This window comes from Choloepus didactylus, chromosome 6, assembly GCF_015220235.1.
Source record: "Choloepus didactylus isolate mChoDid1 chromosome 6, mChoDid1.pri, whole genome shotgun sequence".
NCBI classification, from domain to species: domain Eukaryota; kingdom Metazoa; phylum Chordata; class Mammalia; order Pilosa; family Megalonychidae; genus Choloepus; species Choloepus didactylus.
In genome coordinates, this window is record NC_051312.1 from 143,497,395 (window position 1) to 143,517,303 (window position 19,909).

The window sequence follows — 19,909 nt, forward strand, 5'->3', positions numbered from 1 at the left end:
CATCTCAGTTGAAATAAACTAACCAAAAGGTACCACCCACAATAGGTCTATACCTGCAGGAATGGATTAAAAGTGTATGACCTTTTCTGGTGTACATAACAGCTTCAAACCAGCACAGAATCCCATCTCACACCTCATATAAAACTTATCTCAAAATGGATCAAAGACCTAAATATAAGAGCCAGGACCATAACTCCCAAAGAAAATATAGAGAAGCATCTTCAAAAGCTTGTGGTAGGCAATGGTTTCTTAGAATATATACCCAAAACACAAACAATAAAAGAAAAAACAGGAAAATGGAACCTCCTCAAAAGTAAAAACTTTTGAGCTTCAAAGGAATTTTTAAAGAAACTGCAATGACAACCTACTCAATGGGAGAAAATATTTGGACACCACATAAGTGATAAGGGTTTGATAACCAGCATAAATAAAGAAATCCTACAACTCAATAATAAAAAAAGACAAATAACCCAATTTTTAAAATGGCAAAAGAATAGAACTTTCTCCATAGAGGAATGCAAATGGATAAAAAGCTCATGAAAAGATGCTTCAACATCACTATTAGGGAAATGTGAATAAAAAATCACAGTGAGATATCATTTACACCTTCTAGAATGGCCACTAGTAAAAAAACAGACAGGAAAACTACAAGCATTGGAGAAAATGTTGAGAAATATAAACCCTTATTCATTGCTGGTGGAAAAGTAAAATGGTGCAGCTGCTGTGGAAGACAGTTCAGTGGTTCCTCAGGAAGCTAAGTAAACAATTGCCATATAATCTGGCAATCCCACTACTAGGTATAAATCCTGAAGAACCAAACAGAGAAAAGGACAGACATTTTCACATCGGTGTTCACAGTGCCATTATTCACAATTTCCAAATATGGAAGTAACCAAAGTGCCCATCAACCGATGAATGGGTGAACAAAATGTGGTAGAATGTATGTAGAAGAAAAGAGGACATAAAAATCATCCTTTGACAAACATTTCACTAAGAATTCCCTCAGGCCAGTATAATCACTGGATGCTAAAATTAGGGAGCAAAGGATAAAGAGAAACGGGCACTTAAAAGGGGAAATGTTAGGGTATATAAATGGTAAGAGGATAAAAATTTTAAAAATTAAATCCATGGAACTGCACTACACAGTGAACCCGAACTTAAAACACGGACTACAGTTAACAGTACAAATATAAAATATGCTATCATCAACTGTAACAAATGTTCCACACCTATGCAAGGTATTAATAATAGGGTGATATATGGGAATTCTGTGTTCTCTGCATGATTGTTCTGTAAACCCACAACTTCTCTAAAATAAAGCTGTCTATGGCAAGAAACTGTGGAGTTAATAACATGCAGAACAAATATGCTGAACTGTCCAAAACTGGAGAAAATTAACAAGATGCAACAGTTACATACAAAGTCTGAGCCTGGATTTTCTCAAGGATTTAAAAAAAAAACAAAAGACATAATTGGAACAATTGTTCCTATTTGAATAAGAATGAATATTAAACAACACTAAATTTCTGATTTTGGTAATGCAATTGTAGTTATAACACAAAGTGGTGGAAGAGCATAAAGACATCCAGTATATTATTTTTGCAAAAACAATTTGTAAATAGAAAGTTAAAAATAAAAACAAATTAAAATAAAAGCTAAGAATTATATTATTTTGGTAACATATTAGAGACGAAAAAAATTACACTATAAAATTACATTTATTATTGTTGTATTTATTTTTATTATATTTTACTAATATTATTTCTGATAATAAATATTTTATAATTGTTACTGAAACAAGAAATTCCAATTCAGAAACTATTTCTTCTCTACTGAGAAAGGCTGATATTCTAAAAATATAAAGCAGGAGAAGCATTGGAGAAATAAGGAACTATAGCCTCTACCATAAAGATGTTTATTGTCTTATTGAGATAGAGTTTAAGTTCAGAAATGTTTCTAGTAACATAGTTTATTATCATTAATATATACCACTTTTTATGATAAACCTCATTGATAATAGAAATAACTAAAATGTTTCCTCTGACAATGTGCAATATTATTTTTTGTGAATAACAAAATTCACAAAAAGAAATATAAGCTCTTTTGCAAGATATTTGATGCCATTTATATAGTAATGAATGTAATTTTTATAATGTAAACCACCTTCTGCCTTTATTATAACATACTGTGTTATTTATCCTGAGATACATGATATTCCTCCTCTAATAATCCTCTGTTAATGCTATTTCAGCAATAAGATGTGGAGTAATAAGTGACCTCTTCAGTACTCAATGCACTGGGCGGTTGGAGGCTCTCAGAAGTAGGTAGCATGTGGTACAATTTGGTCATTCACCAAAGGGAACAAGAATAGTCAGAATTACAAAAGGAGGGGGTTAAGGAAAACAGAAGAAAAGAACAGGATAAGATCTGGGGGTCTGATTCTACTTTAAGCTGCATGCACAGTTTACAACAAAGAAATTTCATTGAATCCCACTGGAAATATCAGTATTGATAAAATGAGACTGTTATACTATATTCCTGGGCACTCATGAGTTGAGGGGAGTGGACTGCAGTGTTAACTCTATCCCAGGGGATAGAGAGCTTGTCATATTTGTCAGGGGATGAGGATTACAGCATTGTGCCTCTGCAATGTCTACAGAGGATCCCAAATAGCACACTTACTTACATATTTACTTATATATGCACATTTTTAGCAACTAGGACATAGTTTTACAAAACGTACCACAAGGAAAATATTTTAAACACTAGCGATAGGTGAACTTTTTATATACATTGAACTTAAGTGAACTTAAATGAAAACCAAGGAGGTTGACAATGAAGTCCAGGAATGAGAATTCAAACCCAAAGAGAAGGAATTAGCAATGGTGACATCTAGAAAACAAACATGCCAACAATCAGGAATAAAAATCACAACCTTTAATGATGAATGGACATCAGAAAAAATGGTAAAATACTAATTATTATAGATACCTTAAAAATCACTTGAATTGTTACTTGATAGACCATGTCCTGGTCTGTCAGGTTTGCTATTACAAATACCACATGATGGATGGGCTTATACAACAAGAATTTGTTTCATGGTTTGGAAGCTAGAAGTCCAGGATCAAGGTCTCAACAGGCAATGCACCCTCTGGGAGTCTGAAGTGTTCTGAGGGTGGCAATGGTGTCCATCTGGGGTTCCTTAACTTACATGTCTACCTCTGACACATGACTCTCAACTTTATTTTCTGACTTCATTTGGTTTTTCCCTTGATTGACTTCTGGATTCTTCTCAGTGAATCTTGAATTTCCTCTGCTTATAAGGACACCATATGTGGTATCACATGGCCACCAACAAAACAGGCATGATTTCATGGTGCCATGTTCTGCCAGCCCTGTTGGCTTTACCTCTCCTCAACATCAAATAACCTAAACCATCAAACTATGCAGAGAGATCTGTGATCTCCATATTTCTGCATTTTCTCATAATGGAGAGGGCAGGAGGAGGTATGGCATTTCATTTTCCCATCACTTTATGTTTAATTTTAACTCTGGTTTGGTTGACCACTCACCATTTATCTCCTGAAGTTCTTATTCTCTTTCTACTTGATGCCCCAGAAATATGACCAGAGCCTTTGCTCCTTCATTTGCTGAAAGTACTAATGACGTAGTCACTACGAAGTGTAAGTTTTCTCACCACTTTATGGACATTGTAGGATAATATGCTACTACACTGGTCACAAATTCAGGGTGAAATGCTATTTCTAAATCCATATTGTCCACCCCTCCACAAGGACCTCTCATTATTGACCCTGCAGCTTTTGGACCCCAGCTTGGTGGACATTGCTGGTCTCCTTTCTCTTCCAAATTCACTTGGTTTATTTTGCAGAAGTCAATTTTATCTTTGAGCCATTCACCTCTAACCTACACTAACCATAAAAACCTCCTCTTTCCCATAAACGGAACCATCAAACTGTTTTCATACACAAAAAGAACAAAATCCATGAGAGAAATCCATGTAGCCTCCTGGAACAAGGTACAGTCAATTTTAAAATAGAAACATTTACTCATCTGTCATGTCTACTTGCATAAAATAATAATAATAATAAAAAAATAGAAGCAAACCATACAAGAAAGGGCAATAGTCTCGATTACTGGCACCTAGAATTTACTCAGAGTTTTTCATCAAATAGCTCTATGACTAAATAAATCATCTAACTTTCTCAGTTTAACTTTCCTATCTGAGAAATAAATACATATTGGCCATCTGTTATGCATTTGTTTAGGTGTAAACAACAGAAACTTTTTGGAAAGGAGCAACATTTCACTGTATTATATCTGTAAATGGGATTTATTACTGATAGCCTTTATGGAACCTTCTATCTCTATGGCCCATTAGCATTTGAAGGAGACATACTCTTTTTTGGTGGAACATGGAAAGACGGGAGTGGAGGCATGTTGTTTGCTTCATGCCTGCAATGGCCCAAGACAACTGGCACGAGAATCCCCAACCAATCCAATAACAAAAACGTCACACTAATGTTACTTCATTCAATCATAGCAGAACCATTCATTATATTCCATGGGAGATCAAAAAAGAAAGATTAAACTGACAATGTAAATATAGATATAATAAATTCCTTCCTAATTGGTATTCTCAAACAGAAAAAGAGGTGAGAAAGAGAAAAAAGTGTATATATGGTGAGGAAAACAACAGCTTCTTTAACAAAAGTGAAAATAAATTATTGAGTGAAGGCTCAACTTTCTTCACCATGATAATAACGAAACATGTTAAGGAAACTGCCACCAAATATATTGTACTTAAACACACTAAACCTCCTTGTCCTGAACATACCTGCACAGGCGATCCTATTTATGATAAAAATATTCTCCTATTCAGGGATTTTCTCAGGGCAACTTTAACATCTTTATTCCTCAAGCTGTAGATTAAGGGGTTAGTCATGGGAACCACATTGTTGTAAAAGACAGAAGAGATTTTTCCCTCATTCCTAGAGCTGGCTGAAGATGGCTGAAGGTATGCAAATGAACCTGATCCAAAGAACAGAGAAACAGCCATTATGTGGGAACTGCAGATGCTGAAGGCTTTGGATCTGCCCTTGGTGGAACTGATGTGGAGGATGCTGGAGAGAATGAAACCATAAGAGATAAAAATGGTGACACTAGGCACAATGATGTTGATGCCTGACACAATGAACAACAACAGCTTATTGACATCGGTCCTAGTGCAGGAGAGCTGGAGAACAGGGAGGATGTCACAGAAATAATGGTTGATGATATTGGCATCACAGAAGGTCAGTCTCAGCAGGCATCCAGTGTGGGCCATAGCACTGGAAAATGCCATCAAGTATGATCCAAAGATAAGGTTGGAGCACACTTTAGGGGACATGACAACATTATACAGGAGTGGATTACAGATGGCCACATAGCGATCATAGGCCATTGATGTCAGCACATAGCACTCAGAAATGATAAAAAAACAAAAGAAGTAGAACTGGGCCATGCACCCCTGGTAGGAAATAATATTCTTCTTTGATACGAAGTTGAGCAGCATTTTGGGTGTAAAAACAGAAGAATAACAGAGGTCTATGAAGGATAAGTTGAAGAGGAAAAAGTACATGGGGGTGTGAAGGTGGGAATCCAGCCCAATTAGAGTTATCAAGGTCAAGTTTCCCAGCACAGTGACCATATACATTCCTAGAAACAGGAAGAACAGAGGGAGTTGGAGACTTGGAAGGTCTGTTAATCCCACAAGTATGAACTGAGTCACTAGAGAGACATTTCCAGGAGACATTCTGCTATGGGGGATCTGTAGGGACAAAAAGAAAAGTCTTACATTAGAGGGCAACCCAGATCTTCCCAGCACATGTCCTCCCACGTGAGTGGGGTCTACAGTGGGGATGCCTTAGACCCAGAGAATCTGCCTTCACCCGATACCAAGTGACACAGATTTCCCCTTAGCAGATCCTTAAAGCTAATTATAGGAAAGAAACCTAACAACTTTCACCATGGTGTGAGGAAAGTGCAGCCATAAGAAAACACAACAGCTGGAAAACCAAGGGATAAAAGGGAAGGAAGATGGACCAGGTCAGAATCCCTCTCTCTGATCTCACCATCACTTCACTCACCTGGGCCCTCCTCTCAGTGGTAAAACTTGAGGAAAAGGTCCTGGAAACCTGGAGCTGCCGCTCATGCAGATTAGACACTGTTGGTGTGGGAACCATGAACATTGTTTTTTAGTTCAAAATGAAGGGAAGTGTGTCTGGAAGATGTCCAGAAGCTGCACCAAGTCACAGAATAAAAGCATTTTGAGAGAAGTGAGAGTTGCCTCCCTGGAGAGGGAACCTACACACTGAGATATGGGAATCCTGAGGCCCTGTGTCTCTGAACATTCCTTGCTTTCCCTTCACACAGATTTTCCTCCTGATCCACTTCTTAAACCCTGGATTTCCATCTCAAAATAAGGAGAACACATACAAATGAAACTCAGGAACTCACCCTCTTTATTTCAATTTGAAATTTTGAGGTTTGGCTCCTTTGATTCCAAGAGGAGTAGGGCAGCCTTAATATCCAGCACACCATAGAAATCATTCAGAGCTACAGATAACATGCATTTTTATTGGTGAGCTCCCTCAGAGAAGAAATGGACATCCTTTAGCAAGAAATCTAGAAGATTTAATGTTGGTTTAGTAATATAATGAACTAAGCTATAAGCAGGTTTTAAACTTGCTAAGTCTCCTCCCCAGGGAAAAGATACTGTGTGTAATATGGAAATAATGGAACTGTATTTACACCCTAGAGTTCAAATCTTTTAGTTCCTTAGGGAAGCAGTATTTTCCTCAGGCTTCACTTCAGGCTAGGGATTGCACATCCCCCCCCCAATGCCGAGCTATATTGGAACTCCCATATCCCTACCATCTTCACCTCTGAAGGGAAATACGTCTCTTGTACTGTTTCTTTCTTTCTTCCCATATCATAAGGATTATTTCCACATGGGTTCTGCCCACAGGCTTCTTTATTACTTCATTAGAAAACTCTCAAAGATTACAGTAACTGACTTCAGTTATTGTCTTTTCCAGGATAGGCCAAATAATTTTTAATGCCTTGCCTTCCTTCCAATACATCTAGTTTGAAAAACCTACTGAAATTTCTCCTGAATGTCCTATGGGTCCTTAAACATACCACTACAATAACAGATGTCATCAATTTCTTCTTATCATAATAGTTAAGAATCTGGACTCTGGTGTAGGGGGCAGGTACTTATTTGACTTTTAGCTCTGTAATTACTAACTGTAACACCATGGGCACTTAACCACTCTCTGCCTCAAAAGAGTAGGTAAAATAGGGATGGGAATAAGAGCATCTCTTTCATTATGTGATTGTGACATATAATTGAGGTAATATAAGTCAAGTGCTTAGAACAATACACAACATATGGTAAAAAGGGAATAAAAATCACCTGTCATGATTTAGTTTCTCCTAGTTGCCAGTAGATGCTCCATCATAACACTCATCAGACATTGTTCTTTTGCTTTTAATTTCTCTTCTGTTACATAAACTATAAGCACTGGAATGACAAAGATCAATTCTGTTTGTGTGCCACTTTGCTCCTGGTGCTAAGTCCAGTAAAGAGTACATGGTAGTGATCCAAAGATATTTGTGAAAATTAAGTTTGCCTTTGGCTGAAAACCTTCAGAATTTTTTCAGGAGTCACATGGTAAATGATATAATTGAACTCCCTCCACATTGTCCTCCATCCAAACCCAAAGCCACCACCCAAACTAAGGAACTTTATAGGATTTAGATGACCTGTGTTACTGGACTGTAGTATCTTCTAACTGTTCTAGAATTTCCTATATATTAACTCTAATTCAGCCATCTCCACTGCTGCTAGAATAATTTCTGAAACACAGCTCTGTCTCTCCCTAGCTCAAGCTATTTCAGTGACTCTTCATTACTCTGTGGCACTGGAGGCTTGTAACAAAGTTTAAATCCCCAAAACTGTGATTCTACCTTGATTCAATTTAAAGGAGAAATTGAGTTCCTGTTTTATTTGATGAGAGGCCATGAAAGAAATATTCAATTGATTTAAGTATTTGAATATATTAAGTTTATGCAAGATCTTAACTCTTTCAGAATACATAAAAGAGAATGTTGGAGAATGTTTTCATGTCAGAGAAAACATGGGTATAATGAAGAACAGACACCAGCAAATTGAAATAGCTTATATTTCACATTTAATCTTAAAACTGAACAAACTGTTCCTCTCATGATGAGAGATTTTTGTATCAATGTTAATAAAAATGGAACAAGAAATTCACCAAGATATTTATATAATAAAATTAAGTATTTTCATAAAATTTTATTTCCCATGAATTAATCCTACCCATGCTATCACTTACGAAGTTTCAATCTTCATGTTACCAAATGCTCAATTTAAAGCCCTATTAAATAGGAGCATATTTTGCTGACATGACAATAAATCTGGAGGTAGAATATCAAGCGTTCGTTCAATGGCTCAGCTCTCTCATCAAGCTGCCAGGCTCTTCCACTCCATTGTCCTCTACCTGCTGGCTTAGTCCTCAGGCTTTCACCTCAGGGTCACAAAACGTCAGTCATAGCTCCAAGAATCACATCTTCACACAACTAAATCCAAAAATGAGAGCAAGAGAACAAGACAAAAGTATTTCCCTTCACACTTCTTTCCTTATACAGGATGAAGTAAATTTCCTACAAAGCCGACGCATGTCTTCCTCTTGTTTCTTCAGTCAGAACAAGGGCAGCTGCCAACACTTGCTGCAAGGAAAACTGGCAAAATGAGTCTCTCCCTTGTAGAGCCTCTGTCATGGAAAGGGGATTCCAACATAAGGCAGGAATGGAAGGTACCAGCATGGTCTACCACAATAAAGAGGCTTCTGAAGAATTTTTTTAAGAGGAAATTGTGATTATTCACTTAGGTGGATAATATATTTCATATATTTTTATAAAATAAACTTTCTCTTTTAAGCTTTAAATTAACTAACCTGACTCAATATAATCAACTCATCATAGAAATATGTATGCATGTGTTAATGTAAAATAAATATACTCATATGCATGTATATATTTACACATATACTATTTATATACCTGAAGAAGGGGACATCATGCTACCCTTATATAGAGAGCATTTCATGTTAGTCAAAAGTATCAGTATCTATTAGTCCTTTCAAACTACTCAAAATAAGGGGTGCCTCCAAATCCAAAACAATGACTTGTGCTATCACAATTATGTTGACCTTTTTATTGGGGTGAGGGGATGGGAAGGGGAAAGCCCAAACTGAAAGAGATCATTTGAACACTTAGTTTCTGAAACATAAGAGTAAAAATTACAAAGAGTAAAGGTAACAAAGTAAGGTTTCAGCAGCTAAGATTTTTCAAGTGGTGTCAAGAGGCTCCCTGGAGGTTAGTCTTATGCAAGCTCCAGCTAGATATTCCAAATGCCCACAGTATGCCAAGCCCTAATCAACATTTCTTTTGAAAATACAAACGAATACCTAGGTCCCTATCTGAGACTCTATAAAAAGTTTCACTAAGTTTATTTTTCACAAACTTAAACACCCCAGAGTGTTCCTATGCCAGGTAAGTCCGAAAACCCAGAGGAAACAAACTTTCAAGAACATCAACCAGATGCATCTTTCCCCATAATGTGAACACCCCTTTTCAATATGAACAAGTTAGGGTGGTCACTGCCCAGATATTCCTAAGGATTCAGAAAGTGATAGAACAAGAGAGAGGTGTAACAACAGACAAGATAGGAATTTACAAAGGATTATGAATACTGAATCTTTATATAAATATATTCTTAGTTTCTAGAGTACAAGAATAGTTAGAAGGAAATAACTGACATAGTGGAACTATAACCCATAATATTCTTTGAAATTTTCTCTATAGCTACTTTTAAATTGTACTCTGAAAGTTATCAACTTTCTGTATATATGTTACATTTCACAATAAGGAAATAACTGAAACTGTGGAACTGTAACCCATAACATTCTTTGAAATTTGCTCAGTAACTACTTGCTAAATTGTACTTTGAAAGTTATCACTTTTCTGTATATAACTTATATATCACAATAAAAAATGTAAAAAAGAAAGTAAAGATTAAGTATTCTGAAATTTCAATTTTGGGTGTTTTTTTTTTTAAAGCTTCTTCTTTGCTATCTCTTATTTAGGATCTTCTCAATATATCATATGTGATGTTGAAACTGCTAGACTCACTAAATAAGGTAAGAAAAGGGAAATTCACTAGGTACCTTATTGGATAAGGATATAAAGATAACAGAAATTAAAGATATAAATTGAATTTTTAAATCCCCCTGCTAAGTCCACAACTGCTTGTGCTATAGAAAAAGAGACACTAGACCCTCTTCCCTGGCATCCTTACACTAATGCTGGCTCCCCATCTTAACATGATTCTGACTATAGATGGTAAAGCTTCAAATCAGAGTTAGGATGTATCATGAGCTGCCTAGCCTGCCTATGCTTCTCTCTCAGAACTACAGCAAAGATGGAGAAACAGAAAGGGGCTCTGTCAGTCATTTATGTGACCATCCATTCAATTTCCATCCCCTGTCCAGATCCAAGATAGCCTTGTTTGAATGCATACCTTTCCTTAGCTCAAACTTGCTCTAGGTTGAAAGTTTTGAATAGATCAAAAGCATCAAAATGTTGTTTGAAAATGGAAAGGACCACAACATTTCTGGATACTTGGACTCAGAAATACACTTTAGTAAATCCCACAAATTAGCTGTGTATGTCTTATTTCAAGGGAGTTGCAGAAAGTAGTTTACACTATTGTGGTTATTGGCTGTCCTAACAAAGATGGAGTTATTGGAAAATTTTCTGCCTCTGAGAAATTGCTAGATAAATTCTCTCCATGTTCTAAATCATAGCATAGCAGACAGGGAACTCTGGGTCCTCAGGCAATGGCCTTATTACAAACTGCAATTGCACTAAAATAAGAAATTCCTTTTACTTCCAAACAATTTCATTATGAAAATGTTAATGTGTGTATAGTTACCCTGTAAATAAAGGAAAATTGTTGCATGGTCTAAGTAGCTCCCTATCACACAAAAACAAATATTCTTATTAAAAATTAAAGTTTCAGCAATAATGTAGCTAGGAAGTTCCCTGTATGGGGGATTAATGACTTAAACAAGATTGGAACTAATTTCAAGAAAAAAAAATGATCCAGGGAATATGTTATATAAAGGGTCTGAGAAAAAATATTTAAAAATCAAATTAAGATCCTGTGGTATGGAAAACAAAGAACTCTTATGACTCAAAAATATAATGAAAATAACCCAATATAAAAACTGGCAAAAGATCAGATTAATTATTTCTCCAAAGAAGATATACATACGGTCAATAAGCAAATGAAAAGATGTCCAATATTAGTAATCAAAGAAAAGCAAATAAAAAACAATATGTGATGTAACCCCAAACCCACTATGATGGCTATAATTAAAACAAGATAGGTAATAACAAATGTTGTGCAGGATCCAAACAAACTGCAGCCCTCACACACTGCTGGTGAGAATGTCAAACAGTACAAACCACCTTGGAAAACGGTCTGGAAATTCCACAAAAATGTAGACATAAAATTTCCATATGACGCATCAATTCCACTCCTAGGTATATACCCAAAGAAAATGAAAATGAAAATAAGCATCCATGAAAAACCTTTGACAAGAATGTGCATAGAAACTTTGGTGTTCATAAAAACACCAAAGGTTGTCAGCTGATGGATAAATGGAATGTGCCATATCTATACAATGGACTATCATTTGGCAATAAAAAGGAATCAACTATTGGCACATGCTACAACATGGATGAACCTTGAAAATGGTACTGATGAAAAAAAATGCAGTCACAGAAGACCACATATCATATTATCCCATGCATATAGAATTCTGTAATACACAAATCCATAGAAACTGAAAGTAGTTACCTAGGGATGAGTGTATGAAAGGATTGGAGTGACAGCTAAAGTGTGTAAAATTTCTTTGATAGGCAATGAAAATATTCTAAAATTGTGCAAATAATTGTACAATCCTGAGAATACGCTAAAAATCATTGAATTGAACATTTTAAATGAATGAATGGTAGGGTATATGAATTATATCTCAATAAATCTGTTACCAGCTATTTTTAAAAGCAGTAACATTTACAAAAGCACAAAAAACATGAAATAGTCAGGTATAAATCTAACAATATATGTGCATAATCTGTACACTACAGAGTGTAAAACAATAAGGAAAGAACTCAAAGAAGATACATAAATGGAAAGATAAACTATGTTTATGAATTGGAAGATTCACTTCATGTCCATGCTCCTTATCTGATGCACATATTCCATGCAGTACATTAAATCCCCAGCAGGATGTTACATAAAAAACTGATCTCAAATTTAAATGAAATGCCAGGGGAACAAGAATAGCCAGATTATTTTGCAAAATAACAAAGATGGAGGATCACACCATCTGATTTCAAGACTTACACTAATGCTGCAAAAATTAAGACAGTGTGAAATTGGCAAAAGAATAACCAAACAGATAGGACTAAATACTGAGTCCCCAAGTAAACCCACACATGTAGGGCCAATAGAATTTGAAAAAGTGTAAAGGCAATTAAATGGAGACTAGACAACCTTTCTGAATAGTGAGGTTGGAACAAGTAGATGTCCATGCTAGAAGAAGAAAGCAGAAGAAGGAGAAGGAAGAGCGGGAGAAAGGAGAAGAAGAAGGGGAGGAGGAGGGAGAAGAGAACAAGGAGAAGAAGGAGAAGAAAGAGGAAACATTTTGTAACCTACGGTTCTGTAAGGTTCCTAAGATAGAACACCAAAAGCACAGTCCATAAAAGAAAAAAAAAAGGATAATTGGATGTTATCAAAATGAAAACATTTTCCTCTCAGAAAGACAACATTAAAAGAATGAAAAGACAAGCTAAAGAATGAGAGCTAATATTTGCTAATCAAACATTGGCTAAAGAACTTACATCCATAATATACAAAGAACACACAAAATCAGTACCGTATTATAGAGCAATCTGAGGAGGAAATTAAGGGGAAAAATTCCAATTAAAATAGCAACTAAAAGAATCAAATATCTAGAAATAAATTTAACCAAGTATTACAGGACTTGTACATAGAAAACTACAAAACATTGCTAAAATAAATCAAGGAAGACATAAATAAGTGGAAGGACTTTCCGTGTTCATGGATAGGAAGACTTAATATCATTATGATGTCAGTTCTACCCAAATTGATTTACAGATTCAATGCAATCCCAACTAAAATTCCAAAAGTCCACATTTCAGAAATGGAAAAGCCAATCATCAAATTTATTTAGAAGTGTAAGGGACCCTGGATAGCTAAAACCACCTTGAAAAAAGAAAAATGAAGTTGGAGAACTCACATTTTCACCTAAAGTGGTCAAAAAAGCATGGTACTGACACAAGGATAGATATAATGACCAATGGAATCATATCAAGAGTTCAGAAGTAGACCCTCACATCTATGGCCAATTGATTTTTTTTATAAGTGTTTCACTTTTTTTAATGCAATTTTATTGAGAAATATTCACACAAGATACAATCCATCCAAAGCATACAATTAATGTCTCACAGTATCATCATATAGTTGTGCATTCATCACCACAATCAATTATGGAACATTCTCATTACTCCAAAATGAAGAAAAAAATTAAAAAGAACACCCAAAACATACCATAACCCTTATTCTTCCTTATTATTTAATTCTTTGTCTTTATTTTATTACTAATCTGCCCATACACTGGATAAAAGGAGTGTTGGTCACAAGGTTTTCACAACCACACAGTCACACAATAAAAGCTATAAAGCTAATACAATCATCATCAAGAATCAAATCTACTGGATTCCAGTTCAACAGTTTCAGGTATTTCCTTCTAGCTATTTTAATACACTAGAAACTAAAAAGGAATACATATATATATATATATATATGTGTGTGGTTCATAAGAATAACCTCCAGAATGACCTCTTGACTCTATTTGAAATTTCTTAACCACTGATATGGCCAACTGATTTTTGACAAGACTGCCATGTCCATTCAGCATGCAAAGAATGCTCTCTTAAACAAATGGTGCTGGGAGAACTGGATGTCCATATGGAAAAATATAAAATAGGATCCTTATATCACACCTTATACAAGAATTAACTCAAAGTTGATCAAAGACCTAAATATAAGAACCAGGGATACAAAATTCCTAAAAGCAAATATTTGGGAAAATCATCAGGATCATGTGTTAGGCAATTGTTCCTTAGACTTTACATCCATAGAACAAACAAAAGAAAAAGTAGATATAAAGGACCTCCTCAATTTTAAAAACTTTTGTGCAGCAAAGGATTTTGTCACAAAAGTGAAAAGACAACCTACTCAATGGGAGAAAATATTTGGAAACCAAATATCCAAAAAGTTTTAATATCCAGAATATTTAAAGAAATCCTACAATTCAACAACAAAAAGACAACCACTCAATTAAAAGTGGGCAAAAGACTTATTAGACATTTCTCCAAAGAGGATACCCAAATAGCTAAAAATCACATGAAAAGATGGTCAACATTAGCTATTAGGGAAATGCAAATCAAAACTACAAGATATCATTTCACACCCATTACAGTAACTACTCTTTAAAGAAACAACTGAAATCAAAATTGTTGGCAAAAATGTGCAGAAATAGGAACACTCATTCACTGCTGGTGGGAATGGAAAATGGTGCATACATTGTGGAAGACAGTTTGGCAGTTCCTCAGAAAGAGAAGTAAAAAATTACCATATCACCATGCAATCTCACTACTAGGTACATACCCAAAACTGAAAGCAGGGATTCAAAGAGGTATTTGCACATCGATGCTTATAGAGCATTATTCACAATTCCAAACGATGGAAGTGACCCACTGTCCATCAACCCATGAATGCATAAAAAAATGCGGTATATACACACAATGGAATATTCATCGCAAAAAGGAATGAAGTGCCGATGTGTGAGGCAACATGGATGAACCTTGAAGACATGCTGAAGGAAACAAGCAAGACACAAAAGGACTAATGTTGTATGATCAAACTTACATAAATTAATTATAATATGTAAACTCATACAGTTAGAATATGGAATACAGGTTACCAAGGGCTGAACTGATGGTAGAAAATGAGGATTTAATGTTTAATTTGAAGAGAAGTTCTATTTAGGTTGATTGTAAAGTTTTGGAAATGGATGGTGGTGATGGTAGCACATTATTGTGAATGTGATTAGCAGTACTGAATTACATATGTGGATGTGGTAAGGGAACATTTTAGGTCCTATATATATTACAAATAAAAATTAAAAGAGAAAACATAGGACTGCATAATACAGTGATCCCTATAATAAATGACAGAATAGAGTTAACAGTACAAGTATAAAAATGTTCTTTCACAAATTAGAACAAATGTACGCCACTAATACAAGGAGTTAATAATAGGGTGGTATAGATGGGGAAAAACACACCTAATGTAAACTATGGGCTGTAGTTAATTGTACAATTTTTTTTATTTTTTAGATTCAGTTTTATTGAGAATATATAAACATACCATATAATCATCCACAGTGTACAATCAGCTGTTCACAATACCATCATATAGTTGCACATTCATCACCCCAGTCAATTTTTGAACATTTTCCTTACTCCAAAAAGAACACCCAAAGCATTCCATCCCCTCCATCCGACCCTAATTTTCATTTAGTTTTTGTCCCCATTTTTCTACTCATCTGTCCATACACAGGATTAAGGGAGTGTGAGCCACAAGGTTTTCACAATCACAGGGTCACACCATGTAAGCTACATAGTTATACAATTGGTCAAGAATCAAGTCTACTGGGTTGCAGTTTGACAGTTTCATGAATTTCCTTCTAGCTATTCCAGTACACTAAAACCTAAAAAGCGATATCTGCATAGTACATAAGAATGCCCTCCATTGTGACTTCCGGATTACATTTGAAATCTCTCAGCTTCTGAAACTTTATTCTGTTTAATTTCTCTTCCCCCTTTTGGTCAAAAGGCTTTCTCCATCCCAGGATGCCAGGTCCAGGCTCATTCCTGGAATAATGTCCCACGTTGCATGTAGATTTATACCTCTGGGAGTCAGATACCACATAGTGGGGAGGGCAGTGAGTTCACCTGCTGCATGGGCTTAGAGAGAGAAAGATGGTCACATCTGAGCAACAAAGAGATTCTCTAGGGCAGACCCTAAACCACAATTATAAGTAGGCTCAGCCTCTGCTTTTGCAACAAGCTTCACAAGGGTACACCCCAAGTCCTAGGGCTCATCCTACCAAACTGTCTGTCCTCAACATTTGCAAGAAAACCAGTAACAACCCAGGTGGGGAAGTCCAACATTTCTCCATTCTTCCCCAGTTCCCCAGGGGCCCTGGAAATATACCCTCATTCTCTGCCCAAATTACTTTGGGATGTATCAGGATTTCACACTAACCTGTATAAACCTAACAGATCTCACTTCATATTCAAAGTTCCTTGTAATTATGGTATTTGAAAAAACTGACCATACAAGTTAAATTATTTGGTGTGCTGCAGCAAATATAGATCCTGCATCAAATAAACATCTCTTCCCTTGTTCTCACACAGAAGCTGAAGTTTTAAAACAGTCAATATCGTCCTTACCCTTTGGTCTGATGTGCCTTAGTCCTAACCAGATCTGCTTCATTCATATCTGTAATTGAGGTCTGAACTCTTTTTCAGCTTTTTAAACAGTTGCTGTATGAGGTAAAACTGACACTCTTAGCTGCCAAGCTCTAGCTCTGAGTTTCAGGTGTCACATAGATACCCAAAGTTCCAGAGACCAACCAAATTATACACAAAGATTTAAGTTTCTCAGAATTTTGAGATAACCATTACAACTCAGGGATAGATGTGACTGCTATAAGAGCTTACAATCTAGACCACTACAATAAGCATTCCCCTGATAAGCTGTCCTCTTAAGATTCAATCCTCTTAATTTACACATTATAAGTTGTCCACATTAGTGAGGCATTACAATGTTTGTCCTTTCATTTCTGGCATACTTCACTCAAAATACTGTCTGCAAGATCCATTCACTTAGTTGCATGTCTCACAGCTTCAGTCCTTTTGCAGCTGCTCAATAGTCTATTGTATGCATACACCACAGTTCACCATTCTGTTCAAGAGTCGATGTACTGTTAGACCATCTCCACCCATTGCAAATCGTGATTACTGACACCACAAACACCAGTGTGCCAATGTCCATTTGTCTCTCTGCTCTCAGATCTTCCAAGTGTATGCCCCATAATGAGGTTGCAGGACCTTATGACTTAGCTTCTTGTGGAACCACCACACTGTCCTCCAGATAGGCTAATCCATTCTACTTCCCCACCAAAAGTTAATAGGTACATCCCTCTCTCCATGTTTTATCCAGTACTTATGTCCCTCTGTTTATATTTCTCCCTGCAATTTTATAGAATTATGGTCGCATACCAATCATCCACAGTGTACAATCAACTGTTCACAGTATCATCATATAGTTGTGCATGAATCCCCATAATCAGTACTTGAACATATTTATCACTCAAAAAATTTTTAAATAATGAAAAGATAAAAAAATTAAAATACCATAAAGTACAATATAATAATCAGGTCAGACAATTCTTCACCACTACCAAGAATCCAATACCCCTCCCTTATATACCCCTCTCACAGACATTTAGCTTTGGAATATTGCCTTTGTTGCACTTCATGGAAACATGTTACAACATTACTGTTAACCATAGACTCCAGTTTGCTTTGATTATATTTTCCCCAAATACCATCCCATTTTTATATTTGTACATTTAGTCACCATCATTGACTGCTCTATATTTCACTAAGTTATACAGTCCCCATCTTTATCATTCATCTTTCCTTCTGGTGTCACATTGCCCGTAGCCCTCCTCTTTCAGCTTTATTCACAGACATCTTTGTTCAGTGTACATACAATATTGTGCTACCATCACAGAGTATTATGCTATCCATTTCTCAATTGATACAATCAATCCTGTTGAACATTCTATTCTCTCTGCATCAAATGTCCAATCTCTACCCTCTATCTGCTGATAACCTGTGTTCTCAGTTTTTGACTCTCAGTAATAGTACAATTTTAATATTTTTCCATCAGTTGTAGCAAAGGTACCACACTAATGCAAAGTGGCAACAAAAGGAGAATATATAAAAATGCTGTCATTTTTTACATAACTTTTTAATAAATCTACAACTTCATTTAGGTACATGTTTCATAGCCACAGTAAGAGAATCAACTTACTGGGAACAAAATTGGCATTTGGGAAAAAAAGCTTGAATGATAAAATAATGTAGTTTTGTTGAGTAGAAATTTCAATTAGTTCTTTGGATTCAGGTGAAGCCTGACCCAGCATTTCAGATGATGTGACCAAGGCCTGATCTCTCGTGATCCTTTTCTGTCCCTGCCTCTTCAGCGCAGGGTCCATTCTAGCCAGCTCGTCCACTTGTGATCACAAGATGGCCACTGACAGGACCACTGGCTGCCAGCTTCTCTCAGGTGAGGGTGAAACAAGTAGAAAAGGTCATCACTAAAAGCCTCATATTTAGTGGCCTGATTACCAATGTCAGAAAGTACCACTTCACTAAGACTCATGAAATACCAGTGTAACTGCCCTCCAAAATCAGCAATTCCATCAGGCTGAACATAAGAAATGAGAAGTCAGTGGGTGGGTCATTTTAGACTTAGGGAAATTTCAGCTTAGAAGAGAAGGAAATGAGGCATATGCCAGTAAATACACAAGCTGAGAAGACTAGTGGATTTATTCTAGGCAAATATGATGGGACCAGCTCAGCACTGAGAGACAGAGAAACAATAGGACACATTGAAATAATTTGGGAAGAAATGAATCTTTCTAAGTGCTTACAAAGCTCTATAAGCTCATCAGGGCCTGGAGGAAAATGTTCAATTTAAGGAAGTTGATTAATTTATGTTGCATATGTTTTTCTTTGTTTCTCATTTCTCAAAAGTTTCCTTTTGAAAAATGCAGCATGAAAAAGCTGTGGTATAGTGAAAGTAATAATAATAAAAGTAGGGTGATGGAGAGAATAAAATGTTTAATAGTGTGTTCTGGGAGTCCAGGTAGGTAACAGTTCAGGTGTAGGAATGAGAGCGCAGTAAATCCATGAGACATGAGAAAATTTAGGAGGAAACAATGTAACCTACGTATACAGCTATCTCATCTCATTTAGGTATTTTCTCCACAAAATACTTTGCATACATTATGATTTATATGATTCTTGAAAAATTAAAGTAAGTCTATTATATAATTTAATGGAAGAAAACTTGAAAAAACTCACATAAATACAACATTAAGCATCTCACATTTTCAATTTTAAAAGTCTGTTACTCAAATTTTTTTCAACTATGAATTCATTCACCAAGGTTGAAGTATATAGTGAGTGCATCCAGCCCACTTATCCTAATTTGGGTAAATAAACTAAAATAAACTATTTTAACAATTTATCTATCTAGAATTGTTGGGCCAGGTGACTGGGACCTAAACATCTCCTTAATAAAATCATTAAAAATATTGAATAAGATATTAATATCTGGCAATATTTTATTTATGACCTAAGTGGAGATCACATTGATTTTTTTTGCATTATATATTAAACTATAAAGGAAAGTTTTATGAACCTGTCAAGATGTATTTTAGATTAGATGGTAAAATTTTTAAAAATTAGTATTTTAATTATATACCAGGTTACAGTGAATTATTCAAAACTCAATATTATCTACCTT

The 19,909-nt window shown here is 35.7% G+C and overlaps 1 protein-coding gene across 1 annotated transcript; it reads right to left on the minus strand.

Annotated features, from left to right (window-relative positions):
• Positions 1-4,873: 4,873 nt before the first annotated feature.
• LOC119536200 (olfactory receptor 8B3-like) lies at positions 4,874-5,827 on the minus strand. The gene has a single exon (XM_037838905.1). The coding sequence runs from the start codon at positions 5,810-5,812 to the stop codon at positions 4,874-4,876; it is 939 nt and encodes a 312-aa protein (XP_037694833.1). The 5' UTR covers positions 5,813-5,827.
• Positions 5,828-19,909: the final 14,082 nt, after the last annotated feature.

Bases quoted from the DNA above. Each gene is read 5' to 3' on its own strand.
- LOC119536200 (XM_037838905.1), bottom strand. From the start codon at position 5,812: ATGTCTCCTGGAAATGTCTCTCTAGTGACTCAGTTCATACTTGTGGGA.